The 21,068-nt window shown below is 50.3% G+C and overlaps 2 protein-coding genes across 2 annotated transcripts; one reads left to right on the top strand and one right to left on the bottom strand.

The window, feature by feature from the left end:
* The first annotated feature begins 3,805 nt into the window (after nt 1–3,805).
* Nucleotides 3,806–15,149, top strand: LOC100908868 (sodium-independent sulfate anion transporter). The gene is made up of 11 exons (XM_003740461.2): nt 3,806–4,312; nt 9,339–9,450; nt 10,144–10,472; nt 10,633–10,813; nt 10,915–11,257; nt 11,381–11,453; nt 11,540–11,842; nt 11,936–12,081; nt 12,193–12,375; nt 14,572–14,722; nt 14,855–15,149. Exons 1-11 carry the CDS (start codon nt 4,258–4,260, stop codon nt 14,896–14,898), a joined length of 1,920 nt encoding a protein of 639 aa, XP_003740509.1. The 5' UTR covers nt 3,806–4,257; the 3' UTR covers nt 14,899–15,149.
* A 1,960-nt stretch (nt 15,150–17,109) lies between these two features.
* Nucleotides 17,110–19,383, bottom strand: LOC100903498 (uncharacterized). Its single transcript, XM_003740504.1, has 8 exons — nt 19,164–19,383; nt 18,829–18,963; nt 18,616–18,731; nt 18,371–18,512; nt 18,112–18,203; nt 17,799–17,945; nt 17,480–17,632; nt 17,110–17,337 (listed from the first exon to the last, which is right to left on the bottom strand). The coding sequence occupies exons 1-8, from the start codon at nt 19,381–19,383 to the stop codon at nt 17,110–17,112; spliced, it is 1,233 nt and encodes a 410-aa protein (XP_003740552.1).
* Between the last annotated feature and the right edge of the window lie 1,685 nt (nt 19,384–21,068).

Below are 21,068 nucleotides of genomic sequence, written 5' to 3'. Positions count from 1 at the left end.
CGTATGCCGCGCAGAACATGTCAAGAGGATATCCTTCATTGGTTCTCCCTATCCTCGGCGAAGGACGCCAATAGAAGCATTGATTACCATTGATATTGGCGATCCGACTGGGCTCGGCACTCAATCCATGACTCTCTCGAATTCGTCTGCCAAGTCCCGCCGCGCTCGCCCGAGAATTCAATGCAGCGCCGAAGATTCGAGTCCGGCTCGCTGGTTAACCCGAGTCATTCTCTACGGGCGTCATATGATCATTGCTTGTGGAGGTTGGTCTTAGTTCCGGAAACTGCAATCGATAGATCTCACTAAGGGCTTCCCAGCTTCAGCTCTCTTAACCTGGTAGTTGACGGCGGCTTCGAGAGTCGCATCGATCGTCAATAATACATACAATACTTATTCATACTCTCGAAAGTTGGTCAGAGTAGCTGGCGCTCGCGTTGTATTCGGAAACTCCTTGGAGGCGATACACATCGCTTGGAAGAAATCACGATTCGAAACTCTCTCCTGATGAAGACTGATTTTCGGCACCCTCCCAAGTCTGATCTCGCGTCACGTCCGATGCCATGGGTGTCTCGAACCTCCAGTATATCAACAGTCGGTTTTAAACAAAGCTGTAGTGCATCACAAATAAAGGCCGCAGAGCTTTTGCGGGAATTTCGCAATGACCCGTGGAACATTCGTAGCCCAGTGTCACAAGGAACCGGACGAGAGCTGGAATCGATGATGAGCGCTCTCCTCCGCACCGCCCTCTCCGTCAGGCTCTCTCTGTATATGAGCTCGGGTAGAACATTTCTGTGACTGGGGGAATTGGTTCGTAGATGCCCGGGTAATTTCTCAAAAGATTGAGTCGTGTTCCCGCTCTGTGGACTACTAATGAGGCTCCCTCGATTAGTCAGTCTCAGATTACTTTCTTTTCCCGATGCGGAAGCCAAGTGAGCTGTGATTTTTCGAAGAGCTCATGTCTTATGGATTTCTTCACGACACGCTAGCGATTCATTTCGAAACCTCCGGGAGAAGTTCCGGAGGAGTCGCACCATAATTCTGTGACTCCGTTCCGAAATTTCGTCTGTCTACATTTCTCACCGTTTTTGTACTTCCGTAACACGTTTGAACGAGCTTGCGGCTCTTTCTCAGGAATATATTCAGAAGAATGGGGAGCGGAGAGAAATCTGTCAATATTCACGTCATTGCAATCGGTAATCGGTAGTCGACGGTTAGCTTCGATGTCGCGAATGATGTTCACCTCAGAAATGGAAGACCTTGACCGATGGGCTGTGATGGACGACATGATGGCCTAATTTACCAGTCTCAATCGTGTGTTCTGGGGTATGGTGATCTCAATTCAATTACGTCATCGGGAATTGTAAATCTTCGAGCTCGGCGAAAGCTCTATTGTCGCTGACACGCTCGGGCCACGAGCGCAAAGACCTAGGCAGCTCTGCACCTGGAGCAAATCACAGAGGTGCAGCGGCTGTGTACCTCCAACTGACTTGCTGCTCCCCCTGAGTTTTCCTTTGGGAACGACTCGGCTACAGTTTTTCGCCGACTCCTTCCAAACCTTCTGCGTCACTCAGCGGCTTGTCATAAGGACATGAACTAGATAACTGACTGATGGAAACGCCAGAGAGCACCTATTCTAGGCTCCACTCCATTCCTATTCAAATTAGATTCACTTGACTCTAAATTGAAACTAGGAGAGTCCAACGCGCACCTAGGTCTTCGACGCTCTTCTGCGTCAGCTCACGAGACTCGCTTCTGACTTCTGAGGCTGTCTTTTGGTATCGCATTCTTTATTATATGTATTATGATGAGCTGCCATAGGGCTATGGCAAGGAGCCAGATCAGCATTGTTGAAACGCTTGGGCCAGAATGAATGTTCAACGAGGTCATTCCTTCGGTACGGGTAGTATCATGGGTGGTATGGGGTAGTGAGGAGACGAGAGCCACAACAGACAAGGGTGTATCTTGGTAATTCGACGCACTTGTGAGAAGTGATGAAAGATGAGTGAGGATACCTGGTAGGCCAGCAAGCTTGTGTGGGGCGAAAGTCCTCCTAGAAGCCAAAGTATTACAGAGACGCAGTAGATATTTGATGACGAGATCATGGAACGGGTTGCTTACATCATCATGAACTTTGAGACAGACTCCGGACAGCAGGAGAAAGGAAGAGGGAGGAAGTGCCTAAGTGGTCGGATTGGGTAGGTGAGGAAGGGGTAATCGAGAAAAGCTTTATCGTTGAGACCTCCGTAGTTCGGGAGATCAGGTCGGGAAGATTCCCACTTCGATGAGGCGAGGACGCGACCAGCTGGGGGATTTGCAAGAAAAGGATGAAATCGCAGGAAACTCCCTCCTTGGAGGGTGATCCATCAGAGGAAATCAGAGATATAGAGAGGCATGGCCAAACGGAAGCTGGAGAGTCGTCGGGATCGGCACAGCGGATTACGGGGAATCAGATGAAGATCATCAGGGAATGAAGACAAAGAGGCGTACGACGCTCCCTGCCGGATGACGGAATTACTCTATACTTCATGTCCGCGGAGCGGACATCGATGTTTAATTCCCAAAAGCACGAGGTCACGGGGCCCCAAGAGAATACTCCGCGCACGAAGATGCGGATGCCCCCATCTAACTGAGGGTCGGGACCGTCACGTCGGGACATTGAATATTCGCCAAGAGTGAGGAACCTGGTGGGCTTCCACCAGGATTTACAGATGATATCACATCCACAGGACTGTCGACGCAATCAGACGGTGGAGTATCGAGTTGCCTGAGGGGCAGGGGACGTTCCTTTCGTGGGTTTGCGTTCTGAGAATTCTCCCGCTGGAAGTTGGCGGTGCGGTCTTTAGTCCGCCCATGAATATATCGCCGCGGAAAATAGTCAGACCTCCTCTGAGTTAGGAAAGACATGGAGTAGCATGCCCTTGGATGGGGCGAGCTCGAACAGTGATTGAATTCGATATTGGAAAACTTCACGAATGCTCGCGTTGGCCTCCGCAAGCTCGCCTACCCTATTTTGGGGAGCGCATCGGAGAAATTCCATTTGCGCGTTTCCAATGTCAGGCTCCACGGACGATTGGAGGCGGCTTCGAGTTACAATCGTATCAACGATTCGTCTCTCGGCTCCATCCGCATTGTTCCTGATTATTTCTATGAATGTCTGCGGACGTCAATCTCATTTCCAAGCGGCGCGCCGATGTCACCAATGTTCTCGAAAGGCGAGTTCGGGTTCACAGAAGGCTCGTGCGCCTTCTGCCATCTCTAGAAAACACCCGAAATCAAGTTCGTGACATCAGGCCACGGTCCCGCTACCTTTGTGGCTCCGTTCGCTTCACCCCATCTTTTCACCGTTCACGATCGAGATATCTCTGGATTCGGAAGCGGCACATCGTGAAATTGTCGGAGACTCATAGTAGTGAAGTTGGATGCAAGGAAAGTCGAGGGGAAGAGAGAGTGGCGCTTTATCAGCGCCAAAAAGGGAACCGCTCGAGGTGCAAGTGCGAGGAAACTTCTCCAGAATCCCTACCTCCTTGAGACTGCGAATTCGAGATGCGCCGGAGCGAATGATGTTCGACCTTATTGGTTCATCCTCGACCCTGCTAAAGGACGGCTGCTGAATGAGTCATGCCGTCGAATATAAATGCATACCGACGTTAAGCGTCAGCTCAGCTGTGAATTGATCCCAATGCGGCTGGAAACTTTGGAAAGACTCGCCCAGGAGGAGCGTTTCATCCGAGAGATTTCCTTTCAAGTCTCTGCTCCACATGACGGGCACGCGAGCAAACATTGGGAATCAGCCTCGCCCTCGCTAACGCGTGACCTTGTGTAAATCCGTCGATGGTTCCCCTTTCTATCCGGTCGATTCTAGCGACAGATTCCTGCGGGATCTAGCTTGTCAAGTGTCGAATATATTTAGAGATCGGTGTTCGGTTGGCGACCAGTTTCCGAGTTGGCGCGAGAACGGTTCGTGACGGGAGCCTTCTTGACTCTCCGCCGTCGTGGAATTCCGCTCTTAGGGAAGAGAATCTAGTCTGGCAGACTAGAGATGACCGAGGATCCAACAGCTCAGTGAGAGGTGCTCCACGCAAGGCAAGGGCCTATACCCTTCCCACGCGAAGCCCGGAATTCCCTACTATTGGAGAAGGGTGCACCTGTGCATTATATGCTCTGAGTTCGCGAATTCGGGGAGCCTGGAAAACCCCGAAGTGCCGGAGGCAGTGAAGTGCTTGAATACATAAATTTCGCCCCCTCTCCTACCAAGAAATGCACGTAGAGATGCATCTCACCAAGTCGATGAACGGTGGCCGCTTAAGTAATGGTAAGCCGACCAAGACTACGAGGACTGCCTCGAGAGCACGGAATGATTCATGTTCAAAGGCGCCAGAAAACGCAAATCTCGAAAGGGAAACGCGCGAGAGCTCTCCCCTCGATACCGCTGACGATCGATATCATAGATCTCTTGATATGTTTTCGGGAACCGGTTCCATCAGCGGACGGGATCAGATCTGCGCGAAAGCCCCAACGGAGTTTTCCTCGCTCGATTCCTCGGTAAACTGTTGGGCCGCAATGATCGGGACGGCCTGGAGAACCAGCAAATTTTCTGTCACGTGAGTCGGCCGATCTGAGGAGCGATGGCGATACGGAACGGCGACGAAAAGAATCAATCTTTTCCGGGAGATCCCCGAGTGTTCGATGACAGAATTTCAGGGAAAAGTTGCTGGTTCGTGTCACTAGATTGAGTAAGTTCCGATCATCTCGCACCGCTCCCTCCGATACTCTCTCCTCCTCTCTCTGGATCAGCGAGAGCAGTAACTTAGTTACGAGCTAAACTCGCTTCTGGCTCAAAGACCATCCGCCAATCCACGGGAGATTTGAGACCCCTCGGCCAGTGTGAGCAATCCGTAACATCAGCAGCGATCCATTTGAGGAACTGGCCGAAAAATCATTTTCCCGAAAGTCAGCTGCTGGTCTCAAAGTTAGGTATTGGCATCCGATCCGCTAGTGGTCCGTTGTCGTGAGAAACTCAACCGCGTTCGAGATAGTACCTGGTGGCTGCGAACAAGTGAATCGTCGTTTCAACGGAAGTCGTCAGAAAACCGCAAAAAAAGTATTTCTATCCTTGATGCCCACCAGGACTCGGACCGATGGAAAACGAATGAGAAATACCTGAAATTACACACGACCACAGGAGCTCCATCGCCCGGGGATACTCCGAGGATGAGCGAAAAAAACTATCAGCATTGATGTCCTTGGCGTGTTCGCCACAAAAATCGACGATTTCCTCGCTGCACGACAGAATCCGTCGAGACCGTTTTTGCTTGCCTCCATAATAGCTTATGGATTCAAAGGCGGATTTCAGCTGACTCCCCCGTTTCCGCTATGAGTTAGCGAGAAATCAATGGTGCCAGACGGAGCCAGATGATGTCATGGTTTTTGATGCTGTCCCACAGCGCTTTGGAGCAGATAATACGGCATTGCGGAAAACAGCAGAGGAATACAATGACGCACCGATACCGAGAGAATCTTGAATCCCGCCTTCCTTCCCGACTTCTTTCCAGGATCTCGAAGGGATTCACACTGCGAATTTCGCGATGCGTAGGAATACTCCTAGAATGCTCCCGTGAATTACCGTCTACCGATGCGTGTGAGAGGCGGTTCTCCAGACTGAGTTTCGATGCGAACGATATGTAGCGACATGCATCCTCATTCATCAAGGCTAGCATTCCCGTCAGGAGTCCAACAACGCACTCACCCCCACCGAGGATTGATCAATTTCATAAGGGATTGGCGAATGTTGGGGTCCCCATGAGCTTCAGGGGAATATCAATGTTCCGGCCATCTGAGTCATTCTCGACGATATCCCGCCGAAGGGCTTTTACGATCAGGTTGCGAAGATCGGAAGCGAGATGCTTGGCGATTGGCGAGCTCTGAGGGGAGAAGCTCTAATGACTCGCGAATCGTTTTCTAACGATGAGATTAGGGTCGGATCTTCAGCGAGCTAATTCGCCGATGCTATCGCCTGTCCTCTCATAGGAAATTGCACCGTCGAATTGTTGGCAGCGACTCAGAAGCAAGTCCACAGCCAGCGTTAGCGGCTGCGAAGGAATTCTCTAATGACGGCGGAGCCAGATCGCAGTCGATTCTCTGAAATCCTTGGCTTACTCGGACCAGGCCTGAATGTACGAGCTCTAAAGTTATCTAGATTTGCTCCACTAAACCGGATGGGCAAACGGCCGCGGCTCTCTGGGAGATTCGCTGCTCTCTCCGTTCGCGGAGGCCGACGCGGGAAATCGTCGGAGTACAGATACTCTACATAGGCACCTCGCGATGAAGCTTCGCTTATGCGGATGATGATGATACCGGTAGCTTACTCGTTCTCAAGCGTTCGGAGAAGATTTCTGGCCCATGCGGAGCTCCCGTAGCCACGATACCAGAATTGTGTGAGTCAGGATAGAGGGTGAATGAACCATAATCATCGTGTTCTTAATCCGGTGGCTCCATCGGGCGGAGGACGCCTGGTTGGAGATCAAAGCAAATTAAAAGCGAGTAGGGCTCCTTCCGAAACTGCAGGAGTCGGAAATCGAGAACGGAAAGTGCCGCGCTCAGGAGGAAGGCATTGAGAGTATCATGACGGAGCACGGAAAATTGTTTGTAGATGGCAGACCTGAGCCCAAGATGACGGATCTCACATCGTAAATTGTTCCTTCCTGAAGTCCGACGGCGCGGGGGGAATATTACCGCGATCTGGACCCCCGAACGCTGTGAGCTGTGAGTCTTGAGCCATTGGTCATCTCGAAGCATCGGGGGAATATATGAATTCGGAAGCATCTCATCACCTCAGGGGCATCTTCAGGAGTTCTTTGTTGAACTTGGAATACGTTTCCCGGATGTGCCGTGTTATCTTCAGCTCGACTCATTCCACTTCCAGGCCCTACCGAGTCTGATCGGTGCTACTCATCCACTAAATAATTAAATTCCTTCTCGAGGAGTGCTCGATTTGTGCACAAGATCATCGGGGACCCCCGAATGCTACCACGGAATCATGATGAGTCATGACTACATCTTGTCTGCCCCTCAGGTTAGCTCTCATCAGAACAGGGCGCTGACACCCTTGGAACGTGGCGTCTGGCATGAGGACGAGCAGCTGGTCTGAGCCGGCCAATGTTTTGCGATGGCAACGTGTCTTTTCCGCGAAAATTTTCGGATCGGTTTTCAATGGAAAGGGATAGGTCCCGAGGATCGCCTCTCGAGCATGCACTATCCTTCGTCGAAATGAACATTCCCGAGCTAGAGACTGAAACTGCCACGTCGAGGAGACGAATATCTCTCATTCTCTTTTGCCGAATAAACAATCAAGTTCGGGTGCGTCAACTCGACGGTACGACGTGGCCTCTCCCCTCTGATGAAGAATTTTCCATAAACAAACTCCGAGACCCGATTTTTGATCTACCGCTGTCTGTGTTCGAGCGCGGACAGGCTCTGAGTCGACCCGAGCAGACTCTCCTTTCATATCGCTGCTCCTCTCCATCCTAGACCGTTGAGAAACATCGATTCCGGAGAGGATCCTCCAGAGAGCACGATCAAAGAGTACAGTGCCCTTCGTGCTCCCAAGTCTATCAAAAGTTCCCAGATGCGATACTGTTACTGACAATCTTCGTTGCCACCGAGCTGTCTATGCGGAGCGACGTCGGCTATCGTGAAAGACACAATCCACGGAACTTTAAGCCTCCCGGAATTGGTGGTTACAGCGGTCTTTTATCAGTGTTGTACGTCGCGACGGCATAACCCACGGCCACGACTGAGAATGAGTTCAATTCACAGATTACCGCCGGCTTCCCAGTGGCTCTCCTCTCTCCTGGTTGCATATAGCGCTCCACGCTCTCGTTGTTCGCCTTTTGGGTCTCGCGGATGTCACGAGTTTTGCTCGGAGTTCTTTGCCGTCCATTGGCAGTACCGAGTGTACTCCGAGTTGCGCCCGAATCGGAATCGTATCATCGAGGTGCCTGTTCTCATCTGGCGCATCGTTGTAGGAAACGACCTCTGTCGTTGGAGCAGTTCCGGGGTAGTGATCGACTTGGCGCGAGTATTCAAAGCTCAGCCCCTTTCCACTTCAAGCCTCGCGCTCCCAGGACCCCTCGGTGAGGCCCGGTCAGCTGATTCATAAAGTTATGGCTGGTTCGAAGGATTCTGTATACACACCTCTGAACACTGCTTTCGGCGAAACCGGTGAGACTCTCGAGAATCATTCCTGGCTTGTCCATTAGCCGTGATCGAGGAACTATGGGGTAACAGAAATCAGCGAGCCGTGAAGTCCCGATCAGCTGATCGAGAGGAGCCGAATGCAGAGTTCACCCGGCACGCTAGGGATCAAGCTCCGGAAGTTTCGATGGCTCAGCTGTTCGGTATAAGGCCCGGCGTCCAGCTTCGCGAAGTAGTCGATTAGGTTACGCATAACAGGGACATCCCATGCGGATACGAGAGACCGAAGACTCGGTATCCACGGACGTCCGAGAGTCAAGGGCGATTTTTATGTCAGCATACGGTTTGAGTCGTCGTTCCATGTCATCCGTCTGTAAGGGGGACGGATAATGAATCGCGAATTGAATCTCACAATGGATACGATTGATATTGAATTAGATACGATCTACATTCCCGTCCGGAACTCTTCTCGGCAGCGCGCGTATCGAATCAGAGATGATTAGCGTATACTGGATGTCGAAATGAATGTCAAGGAAGACGGTGAATCTCAGTCCCCATTTCGATCCGACCCCTGTACTCTATCCTCATCAACCGGAAAAAGCTCGGAATATTCCCGCTTCAGAGCCTCGGCAAGCATCCAGCCCGTCAACTGCTTCCGGGCCGCGCCTCGTTCTCACTCCAGCATCGTAGAATCGCAAGAGCCCCTAAATGGAATCATTTGACCGACAGGGTTCCGCTCATTTATTGGGTACCTCTTAGATTCCTCTCTCAATATATAGATATGTGAACACCTTCAACTTTGAAATCAATTGTTTCTTCCCATGCTGCTACACGATATTTCTGTGTGTGTAATTTATTATCACATCTCATGCGGTCTGAACCTCTTCTCTCGTGCCAGCTCCGGACTCGAGCACAACGCTTGGAACCACAAAGTGTGACACTGGAGACTCGGGGACTGCGAACTCATTCGATCGAAGTCAATCTCCCCGCTCCTACTGCGGATGACGTTTCCCTCAAATCTGACCCTTCATAATACCTAACGAATCGAGGCCTAGAGTCGTCGACAAGTTTTCTACGGAGGCGCACAGACTTACTTTCGACGTTCCTTATCGTATCTAACAATCTCACTTACACTTCCTTTGCAGAAGATGCAAACGGAAATGAGGCTTTCAATGGATACATCGATATCGATACAAGTGAAGGCAACGAACTAGGCTGCTGCTCGAAGCAAATCTTGAGATGTACCGATCCTAGGAGGTGAGAGAATGATGTCCCTCCGTGCTCAATTACTCTATACGTATGCAGTTGGGAGAGGCGATTATCCTTCGTCGATCGCGCGACTTCGAACGAGGTCTTCGGAACACGATCCGCGGGCCTGCGGGGTCCGATTTCCACTTTCTGTTGAGACCCATTACTTATTGCTAATGATAAATCTTACGTGGAACGCCGACTCGGAATTCCCTCTTGGTTTCTCCCTGCTAATGTTCGCTTCCAACGCTCCTCTCCCACTGGAAGAGGAATCCACAACGAGGAACAATGAAACGTGTTCCGTGTTCGAGAAGCCCGCATATGTTTCGCGCTGTTCTAAGCGTAGTTCTTGAGGGTATCGACGGAGACTGCGACGCTTTTGATCTCTCCTTGAATTGTGTAAGATCCTGGGAATCCGGCACGGCGTCAGTCGGAGAGATACACAGACATCAGACGCCTATCATTCTTCAGCGTTCTTCTCATGACGGGTCGCTGGTGGTCCCCGAGACGAGAAAGATGAGAACAATCGGCCAGATCTTCCATGGGGAGCACGCATCAGGAATATCCAGCAGCCGTATGGGTTCAAACATTGGTTTGAGCCTCTAAGAAAAGAACGAAACAACATGATAAGGAGGAGTTCGCACTAGGGAAGGGGATTACTCGAAGAGAAACTCATTGAATAGAATGGGCTTATTCCTTCAGATGGCTGGAGCTCCTCCCGATCATCACCTGGCTACCCAAGTACAGCTTCCAGGATCTCTATGGAGACACGGTGGCTGGTATCACAGTGGCTCTGACCGTGATCCCGCAAGGGCTTGCTCTTGCCGGCGTGGCTCAACTGCCGCCTCAATATGGACTGTACACAGCCTTCATGGGTAGCTTCGTGTACATATTCGTCGGATCGGCGAAAGACCTCACAATTGGACCAACCGCCATAATGTGCATAATGACTAGTCAATACACGAAATTCGGTGGACCGACGTACGCCGTGCTCCTCGCACTATTGTCTGGAGTCGTGCAGCTTTTACTGGGCAAGTACGATTGCACCGACGATTCTCTCACAGCTATGGGTCTCGCTCCGAATAATTTTGTTGGCCAGAGCGATACATAGGACCGAGGGAATGAGCCCCGTGCTGTCGATAGTTTCCATCGAATGAGACCGTTCGTTGAATGGCCATCTCCGTCCAACAGGTTTGTTGAATCTAGGATTTATCATCGACTTTATCTCGGGCTCTGTGATCTCAGCTTTTACATCTGCCGGCGCATTGACAATCGCATCAACACAACTGAAGGGTCTGACCGGAATCCCGATCAATTCGGAGCATTTGATCGACGTCCTCCGACAACTTGTCGCCAACTCCTACAAAATAAAGTCAGTTGACGCCTGATTGATATCGAGATACCCCTCGACTGGTATGACTTGCGCTGCTTCCCTTGCCGTCTACAAATAACTTTGCTTCTTTTCCGTCCCAGATGGAACGATACAATCCTCGGGACGATCTGCATTGTTGTTCTGCTGGCTCTTCGGTACTTCCGAAATCGTCGGGTAAACGTGGATACGTCCCGCCTCCCAAAGTTCCTGTCGAAAGTTGTCAATACAGTCTGGTTCACGGTTGTGACCGCCAGGAACGTGATCGTGGTCTTGATATGCGGCGGATTGGCCGCTGTCCTGGACGCCAGGGGTCGGAGACCTTTCGCTCTGACTGATGATGTCAAGGGTGGTTTGCCTCCTCTACGGCTTCCGGACTTTACCTTCACGTACAACGATACGAAAACGAACTCAACGACAACATTGACATTTCCCGAAATCGTGGCCGTAAGTGTCGGAATCGTCGGGTTCCGCAGAAGATCTCGTTGGTATGGACAGCGGCTGGCGCGGTGACGTCTCCCAGGGACTGCCGCGTTGAGAAGGATGTTGCGAAACGTTGACCTCTTTCAGGATCTGAACATGGGTATCGTCGTGATTGCGCTTCTATCGATCCTCGAATCCATCGCAATCGCGAAAGCTTTCTGTAAGTTGCATACTTGACGCTATCGATCGCTTCTTGGCTAGTGTGAGAGAAGAGCCCACCTAACTTCGCACCTGACATCTCCGCAGCAAAAGGAAAACGTTTGAACGCAACACAGGAAATGGTGGCTCTCGGATGCTGTAACATTGCGGGATCGTTCGTTTCGGCCTTTCCGGCTACGGGGAGTTTCTCGCGGAGTGCAATCAACAACAGTTCGGGTGTTCGGACGCCCATGGGCGGTCTGTTCACAGGCTTAGTCGTTTTGAGCGCGTTGGCTTTCTTTTCGCCCTACTTTAAGTTTATACCGAAGGCGACTTTGGCCGCGATCATCATCACCTCCGTAATATTCATGATTCACTACGAAGACGTCGGCATCATCTGGAGAACCAGCCGTGAGCATCGATGGATTATTATCGAGAGAATCAGGACGTCGGACCTTTTCTAGTCGATTCGGGCGCGGCGTTGCGATTCATTCTTCGTTCCAGGTATCGATATGGCGCCGTACTTGTTCACGTTTTTCGGCTCGTTCATATTCGGTCTGGAATATGGTATCATGATGGGGGTTGTCGTGGCCGTTATCCTTTTGCTTCATCATAGCGCGCGACCAAATGTTACGGTCTCAACGGTCAAGGTCAGTAGAAAGAGCTCGTCCTGCGGAAGCGAGCCCGAGAGCGCGCGGCGGGGACCAGCATTGGTGCGGAAATTAGTCGAACCGAGCTGAATAGTTGTTTCCTTTTCACAGACCGAGAACTCGAGCTACGTTTCTTGCCGAATAGACCGAACTGTGTTGTTTCCTTCAGCGCTCTACGTAACAGGGAAAATTGGCCGAAAAATCCGCGAAGAAGTCAGTCGAATCGGACAGGAGACCACGTTGGTGCTTGTGGACGGATCTCGCTTATCGCGCGTGGATTACACCACTTGCATGGTGAGTTCTCCTTTCCTTTTAAATCATACGATTCCAGGCGTGCAGCTTGTGGTAGATCTCGCGATTGCCCGCCGCCGATAAGGAGGAATTCAAAATTTCCCGCGTCTCGGACTATCCCTGGCACTGCCGGCGCAGCGCTGGCGGCATTCCGAACAGAATCAACTCGGCCAGCAGTGGCGGCAGCAACTGTTCCGATGGGAGCGCTATCGAGCTGAAGTGGGATTCGGAAGTCAGAAGATTTCGGTTACTTCGGACGGAGAGCCCGGACTTCGTCGACCCGTGGGTCGGTTCGTGTCCCGAGGATGGCATCCGCGGAACCGGAGAGCTCGGTTCTCTCGCGGATCCGTACGAAGAAAAAGAGTATCGTTCAGAAGCTTCAGAATCGGCAGCTGTTCGGACGACTGACTGCGGGACCACGCGAAGTGCCTCCGAGGATCTACCACACGATTCCCCGCCGCCTGGTTTTCAAACTGAGTTCCTGTATCCCACAACATTTGCTGCCGAATGGACATGTTTTCCTGGGATTCCTCCGTGACGGCTACCATGTCGTTTCGTACACGAAAACAGAGGAGTATCGAAACGACGTAATGTTTCGCTACCGGTACTGCCTACAGTTCTGGAGGTTCACTCCGAAGCATCGACTGGAACTGCGGCGCCAAATCGAGTTGTTTTCGGTGGCCTCCTCGATTGTCATCACAATATCTCAATGGTCGGTGGATGATAGCAAAGTTATCGCGATTGGTCATCCGCTGGATTTCCTCTACGAGCCGAACCAGCAGTGTATGGTATTCGTGTCAATCGTGGCCGTGCCGCCTCTCAAACCGTGCTCGGAATGTTCGACTCGGAAGTCTGAGTGCCTCGAACACGGCTTCATTTTCCAAACAATCTGCTGTTTGAACGCTTTCTCTGTGACCGATCCGAAAATCATGGCAGCGGTCGATAACCATGTACTCATCAACACAACCTCGACTCTCGTCTGTCACGAGCTGCGAATCGGTCGGCTCACGAGGGAAAAGCGTGAACTCTCGGTGCTGTCCGAAGGACAGTCGTCAATTCCTGTACAGATCGTTCCTCTTGACGCACAAATTCCAAAGCCAAATTCGTTCATCAATAACCTCCTCTGCGGAGAGGTCGGAGAGGATGCAGCCGACTGTGATCAGCCAGCAAGCGAAGTTATCCCGGCGTTCCGAATATCGGAGTCGATAGACAAAGCCGAGAACTGGGTTTTCTCTCAGCCGATGTCACGACGCATAAAGTCTTATTTCTGCGAGAATATCCATTCCAAGGAACGGAGCAATCTTTCTCTTTACAACGGCTCCAAGAACAGGCCTCTGTTCCTGCATTGGCAGCTGCCCGAAGCGGCTGATGAATACATTGAAACGACCGAGACGCATCTAGAGTTCGATTACTGCTGCGGCTTCATCGCGGGCTGCTTCTGCAACGAGAAGCGGATATATCTGAGGAGTATCGTGAACTACGACGGGAAAATTCTCGATTTCTGTCCATATTCTCGAATCATCACCATTTCGTTGTGCATTCAAATCGATTCTACGACAACGATACCATCCCTGGAAGCGGTGACGGATCCTTCTGCCCGTGTAGGCTACGAATTGTTCGTTGTTCTTCTGTGGTCAGTCGCGACAGACGATCTCAAGATACGCTATCTTCAGTACAAGCAAGCCCCCGTAGACTTGAGAGATAAAATATCCGACGAGTGTCCGGAAAGCTTCAAACAGTTTTACAAAGAGCTCTTCCATCTTCGTGCCAAAAAGCTTGGTCGCGCCCCCTATGATCTCAATGTTCTCGGACACTGCTCCGATAATGAGGAACGCTCTGCGCACTGCATCGCGAATCGAGAAAAAACATTCTGCCTGACATTGTGATTGGAACTCGTCTCATGCGTAGTTATCCCGCCGAGATTACAAATGTTTCTACTGATAGTTATTGCTCTTCCTGACGGCTTGTTTTCGGAATGAATCTCATTGTACATACGATCTATTAGTAGGCTAGGTATGAGAGGATGATCTCCTGAATGGGAGAGAAATGTCTGGATAAATCTGGTCGGAAGACACTGTAAGAAAGCTGCGTATTCACTGTTCTCTATGCATCGAGCTCAAGTTTTCTAGTCACTGAGAAATCATGCGACGATCTCTGATGCCTAGCATCCGGATATTAAACGTTGCTGATGATTCGCAGGCTTTCAAGAATCTGTGTGATGAACTCGCCAAAGACAAATCTATCGTAGCCTTTTCGGGACTTCCGAGAGACGTTCGCGAAGCTCTCGCTGCTGCTTTAGGGGACATGTTCAAATGTCTCTCTTCGCCCAAGGAATGCGACGACTTCATTGGTGAGTACAGCCTGGTCAGAATTTCTGAGAATTCTCCGAAGGAAGCGATACATACTAAGTCGTAGAAATACATCCAAGTACGCTGAACATCAGCCCACACATGATGTCTGACCTATCACCGGATTCTTTCAGCCGGCTTAGGATCTACCCAAATCAACATCCCGGAAAGCTTATGATGACGACAGTCGGGTTCCGTTGTAACAAGATACCTACATTCTATTGTAGATTTCAACAAGCGCAAACACGGGATCTTTCTCTGCGTGCTTAGTGACAAACACGTACATCTAAATAAGTCCGCTGATATAGTTTGGAGAGGCTCATTATTTTTGTCACATGATCAAGAATCCTATTATATATTGTACATAAGCTTATGGTGAACGCCGTCATGATATCTTACACAATTAAAGCGGAAACTCTCAATTTCTTATTGATGAGGGTGTGTTTATCTTCGATCATAGATGAAGAGGTCCGTCTCCCCCAACTGATTACTTACCAATTGAGGAGGAAGTTCGTAGCAGCATCCGTGCGAAAGTTCGCCGTGTGTCTGGGCCCCATACGGAGGTTTACCTATCGTTCCAAGTTTCCGCTTCTGACTGCGATTGGAACCATTCTAAAGCAATTCCTAGGGAGAGTCTCGTCGTGGATGGGGAAGCTCAGATTCCGGTAGAAAGGTGCAATGGCGTAAGCTAAGTATGCAGCTGCCCCACGGATAATCTCCGGGACTAGGATATTGAACTTCGGGAGCAATCTGTGGGCTGCCAATGATTCCGAGGACGAGCTCACTGGAGCAAAATATACCCTCTACCTCCTTAATACTCGACAGAGAAGTTCGCAGCGCAATCGCTGCAACACTCGGGGAGAAGTCCGAATGCGAAGCTTATTCAGTCCGAAGAACTCGACGAGTCTCGATATGAGTAAAATCCGGTCGTTTATTATTTTTGTACTGTATTCGAGAGCGACATTGAGAGCACCCCTAGCCAGCGTCAAATGTCTGAGGCGTTATCGAACTCCACGAGCCGGATTGGAATCTACTCAATTCAACGTACCAGCATATTTATGATATCGGCAGCCGGTTTCTGATGTGACAATAAATGAACCCTAAAACTCCGACTGACAATGAGAGGAACCTTCCGCATGGAGAAATTTCCGTGTGAAGAACCTCAATGAGCGTAGATGCGTTTTTCTCCAGACCGGATCCCTATCACAGATGCTAATCCTGTCCGGCAGCATATTGTCGTGTGCTTTTCGGACTTCAACACGTCGAGCGAAAATTAGGTCTAAATAACGAATTTCAGAATTCCAGATATTCTTTCCTCCGTAGTAGTCGGGGTTAAAGGGGGGAGATTTCCACAAGCACATACACGAGTTCTTTCTCCGCATATGTGGATATACAGATGTATTGGTAGATATACATTATTATATTATCGTCATCGATGGAGGTTCATAATTATTATCACATTATGATGGATCATGCATTGTACATAAACTTAGCGGTGTCCCGGAGATATTCCACGATGAGCACCGATTTTCTCATCTCGTGATAAATAAAGAAATGCTCGCTTCCCCTCCACAGAGGAGAGTGCTCTCTCGCTTCGATGATCGTGAGTTATCGAATTTCGCCCTTGACCGATTACAGCCAAGAGGACCGATCAGTCTGGCGACAATGATTGATTTGTAGACGAGTGGTCTATCGAGTCAATAGCGACTGTCATTCCATGATTATAAATATCAGTGCGAAGGAAAGCCCACCATTATTGCACTAGTAACCAGTATAATGAAAGCTCCCTGAATGCCCGCCCTGCGCTCCGAGGGGCTGGCAGAATTGAATCGCGCACCCCCTGTAAATTGTCTTCTACTAGATGCTCAAATAAATGTGGGCGTTTGAACGCGTCCGCCTAGACTCAATATCCATGATCAAATCTCGATGCGCAGGAATACGTTCCCTGGCACAATATACGCGGTATGGAAGCTCCAAAGTTCGTGACGAGAGCTCAGTTCCGGAAACGGTGGTCACGAGCCTCGATCCGGAGCCTCGCTTGGTCCGACCATGAGGAAAAAGCGACCTAAGATTTGAAAAATTCGTTGAGAACACTACTTGAAGAGTGTCCTAAGGTAGCTGCGTGCCGACCCGGTTGGTCCGAAACGATAAGGGCTCCTCGGTTCTCTCCTCCGACATTCCTGAGCTGCGTTGAGGGAGCTATATGCGCTTACATCAGCGAGACCGCATTAGAGATAACTCGATAAGAACCGTTGCGGAAGCCCCGCCCATAGGTCCGGAAAGCATCTTTTTAGTCAAGTTGATGCGTTGATGCGTGGAAGAATAAACTCTCTACATTCGACTGTGCCTCGACTCGGTCGTTGAGCCTCCCTCGACGGTGGGCCGGTGACTAACAACACAACTCCGACCAACTGCATTTGGTGAGGGGTTTGAATCGTAGATGCTCCTCTATAAATTGGCAGGGACAACGTGCCATCGCGCAGTGTCTTGGGGGCGCTGGAGGCGCCGGCTCGGAAAATCCGTCCGGATGTACGGGAACGCTCAAGTCCAATCGCTTGCGTACGAATTCCTTGACCCAGCGTTGACTGTATCGCAGGAAGAGCTTCTCCGCGGTTTTCTGGGAAAATATGGTTTTTGAGAACCAGTGCACCGTCGCTGAACCGAATGGCGCGTATAACGATCGTGGAATACGCTTCAGCGATTCAAACCGCTTTATCTAATTTTAATCATCATGATATCACGGGTGGGGATGCACTCACTTCTGTTCGGGTAACGCGTTCCGTGGCGGAGCCTCTCGTGATAATAATATCATCGTGATCAAGATCCATCCTCGATCGTACTATAGGATTATCCATCGGCTGATTTATCGAATCGGCCTTCTCTTGGTTCTCGAGCATCGAGGCTAAATATTTCTAGGATCAGGGAGAGATATATATGTAGTCAGATCGATCCGGAGAGGGCCTAGTAGCGGTCCTGATCTCACTCATTCGATAATATTCAAGCGATGGATATGGGTTTCGGATGGAGCAAGAGTGCCGCTCAGTCAATAGGTCCCGAGTACCGCGTTACTTGACTTACGAGACAAGGTTCCGTTTCGAAATTGATGAATATGAGATGAACTTTGTGGCACGATAGCTTCCCGCGATCATCAAGACCGAGTATGATGTTATGCTTGAGGAGTATGGTGTTCACATGAGCCATACATCTCTCTAATAAGTGATAGAGCTAACGGATGACATAGCGATTAGTGTTGTATCAGGCATGAGCCGCACTATCATGCGTAATTTAGACGGTATATAACTTCAGAGAGCCCATATAGTCCGGAGATGATACATATATAGAGATGATGATACGTATATAGAGATGATACATATAAAGAGACGATACATGCCTTGAATTTGAGCCACATGCAAACGAAGATGCCTGTTGCGTTCACAACGAGCCAGAGCACTCCGCCCGCGAATAGAGCCAAGCCCTTCGTGCCTGAAAATTGAAGCTGGTGTCAGTCACAGAGACTACAGTTAGAGACTCGGATGGCCCCGAAAACTCAAGCTAGCTTTCTCCCTCGTCTTTGCTTCGCTCGCTTTCCAGTGTCGATAAGATTTCCCGTCTCTGATTGTGAGCGGGCTCCCGACTCCCAATCTACTAACCAGTGAAAAGAAGACTGATCAGAATGACAAAGCCCAGCATCATCCACAAGAGAAGAATCCGTTTGTAGAACACATTATACAAGGTAAACCTCAAGTCGTTTGTCAGAACTTGGAGTGCGAGAACATAATCTTCTACGGTGATCTGTGGAGAAAAGAAACTTAAGCTCGTGGACGATCTGGGGACTGATTCGCCTTCTTCATAGGCTAAGCCCGAACAGCTTCACAATAAGAGATGAAGGGCTCACGGTTAGACTCGTATCCATGATTTCTTCGGGGACCAAGTTTGGCTGAAATTTGGCGCGCGTCACCCAGGCACAACTCTTATTCGTCGGCAGGACCGTACATATGACATCACCGTTGACTGAAACATAGCAGGATTTATTTTTCTCTAATCGATAAAAAGTGTGCGGACGCGTCCACGGGAGGGAAACGTGAGTGAAGCTCCGAGCTCAACTAACCGAGCTTATCCTCCGCATCTTCTTTACTCTTCAATGCGGAAAGTCCGATATTGTAAGGCGAAGACATCGGTGGAGCCTGGATGACGGGACTTCGAGGAGGAGATGGTCTGAGAACCGCTGGATCGATCCGAATGGCTGCGGAATCAATCGAACAAAGAGTTACAAACCATCATTGTCTCCGCCTTGGCGATCGAACGTCCAAGCGTGAAGAGTTCTCAGCTAAGAACGAACGACCCGCTATATTCGCATCCGTCTCGATATCTCGCGTCGTCGGGTCTTTGATGCGGCTGAAGAGGGGAAGCGGGGAAAGAGTGCTCTCGTGAAGATCAACTTACCCGATTGAGCAACCCGGTCTTTGGCTTTTTTGTCGCCTGTCTCCTTGACTGCAATAACCTCCATCAGGGTAGGTTGGATTGTCGCCGCCTCCTTGTCTTCACCTCCATCGAACTTGACCCATCTCGAGGTTTCGTTCCCATTTGTGGACTTTTCCGGCGATGTGGGTTTCCTATTCGGGTCCTCGATGTCAACCGGACCGGCAGTGCCAGACTCAGACATCATCTGGGGGTGGGGAAGGGGGAATATTGATCGTCAATGAAATCTATATTCGCACCCGTCATCCAAGGTCGTGCTCCTGCCTGCTTGGATGACAAACCCTGGGCACTAGCGTGTGAGATCAGCATACATCCCAATCAGATGCAGAACAGATTCTTATGACTGGAATAATGAGTCACACCGACTGGCGAAGATTCTGAGTCGCTTGATTTCGTGGCCTCGCCCAGCGTTCTCTGAATCATCCCTCTACTGGCAGGCGAGTTTGTGCCAAATGTAGAGGCAGGCTATCAGAAGTACAGGAGGAAAACAACACATAGCGTGTTCATGGAACGAATCTCAATCAGAAAAATTCCGAGTCGATGATTCGATCTCTGAAATTTACACTGAGAGCGAGCAACCTCCGCCGTCTTGTCTTCATGGCTTACAGGAAAATTCTGTCCTGCGATTCGATCATGAACCACATGCTTTGGATCGGCTGGAAGCTTTACGAAGATGTCCCTCTGAAGCGGATCATGGATGGAACTCCGACCCGACCTCTCTTAACCTCCGGTCGCAATTTCCGGAGAGAAGGAAAATCTCTGGCAACTCCCATGCTTCCTATTGGAAAGGTGGAATTTTTCATTCGAAATCGTCCGCAACGAAAACATTTCGTGGCGACTCTCACTCCGCCGCGTAGAGCGGCTGCTCGACCGTCCGACGGGCTAAGTAGCGGGCTCCTTCCGGAGTTGAGCGAGCATAGCACGAGAAAAGCGATTCTACTGTCCTATGCTGCGCTTACGCATTCGCTTCATGCGACCGCATGTTCCGAGATATCACAGGAAACATCAACAGACCTTGTTTATCAGGACGGCTTTTCTCGCACGGTGCGCGGATCTCCTCTCAGTGACCGGGGACTCCGCGAGCTCGATGAGCACCCCGCAAGGGTAGTCACGAGCGCGGACCCCTCCCACTGCGGGCGCCGGAAGGGAAAACAACGGATTTACTCGCAGCACTAACCTTGGGCTCAGCTTTCGCTGGCGACTCCGCGCAAGTCTGCTCTGCGAAAAATTTCCTCAGAAGTATCCACTATCGAGGAAATCTCTTCTCTTCCATCGATTTCGTCGGAAAGGATCCACCTCGCGGAACAGTGAGGAATTCTCCATCTATGCGCACAGCAGCGGATCGATATCACTCTCAAAACAAACACTTCCGAAACGCAAGCCGACCATGGGGAAGGATGTTCTGCAAGAATTCTCCGAACAGATGCGATCGAGTGACCTTTGATTGCCGATTCCGATTCAATAACGCACTCGGTAACGTAAAATACGCAAGCCGCACTCGCGGTGTTCTCGTGACCGGTCACGAGGCGGCGCAAGAGCAGAGGTTTTTGCTGAATTCAATTATTCGACTTTCAGAAGACGCAGGTTTTTCGGAACTCCATCAACTGCGAATGCGCCATCGACGGTCAGCTGGTGTCACCCACTCAGTCAGCTCAGAACCCAGAAGAGAAAAATTCTGCCCCAAACCAAACAGAGCGCCGGAAGTTTTCAGTGCGGTCACGGGGACTATCTGCTCTGCTGAATCACGGATTAATTTCAAAAGGCTCACCTTTAGTGCTCATGAATCGCCGACCGGAGCCGAATGCAGAGAACAAGGAACATCGACCGAGTCCGATTCGAGCATGTCCTAGGATCCCGAGTGGATTCACA

Source organism: Galendromus occidentalis, unplaced genomic scaffold (assembly GCF_000255335.2).
Source record: "Galendromus occidentalis unplaced genomic scaffold, Mocc_1.1 scf7180000076951, whole genome shotgun sequence".
In the NCBI taxonomy this organism is placed as follows: Eukaryota; Metazoa; Arthropoda; class Arachnida; order Mesostigmata; family Phytoseiidae; genus Galendromus; species Galendromus occidentalis.
The sequence above is the reverse complement of the archived record's forward strand: the minus strand, read 5'-3'. Positions and strand labels throughout refer to the sequence as shown.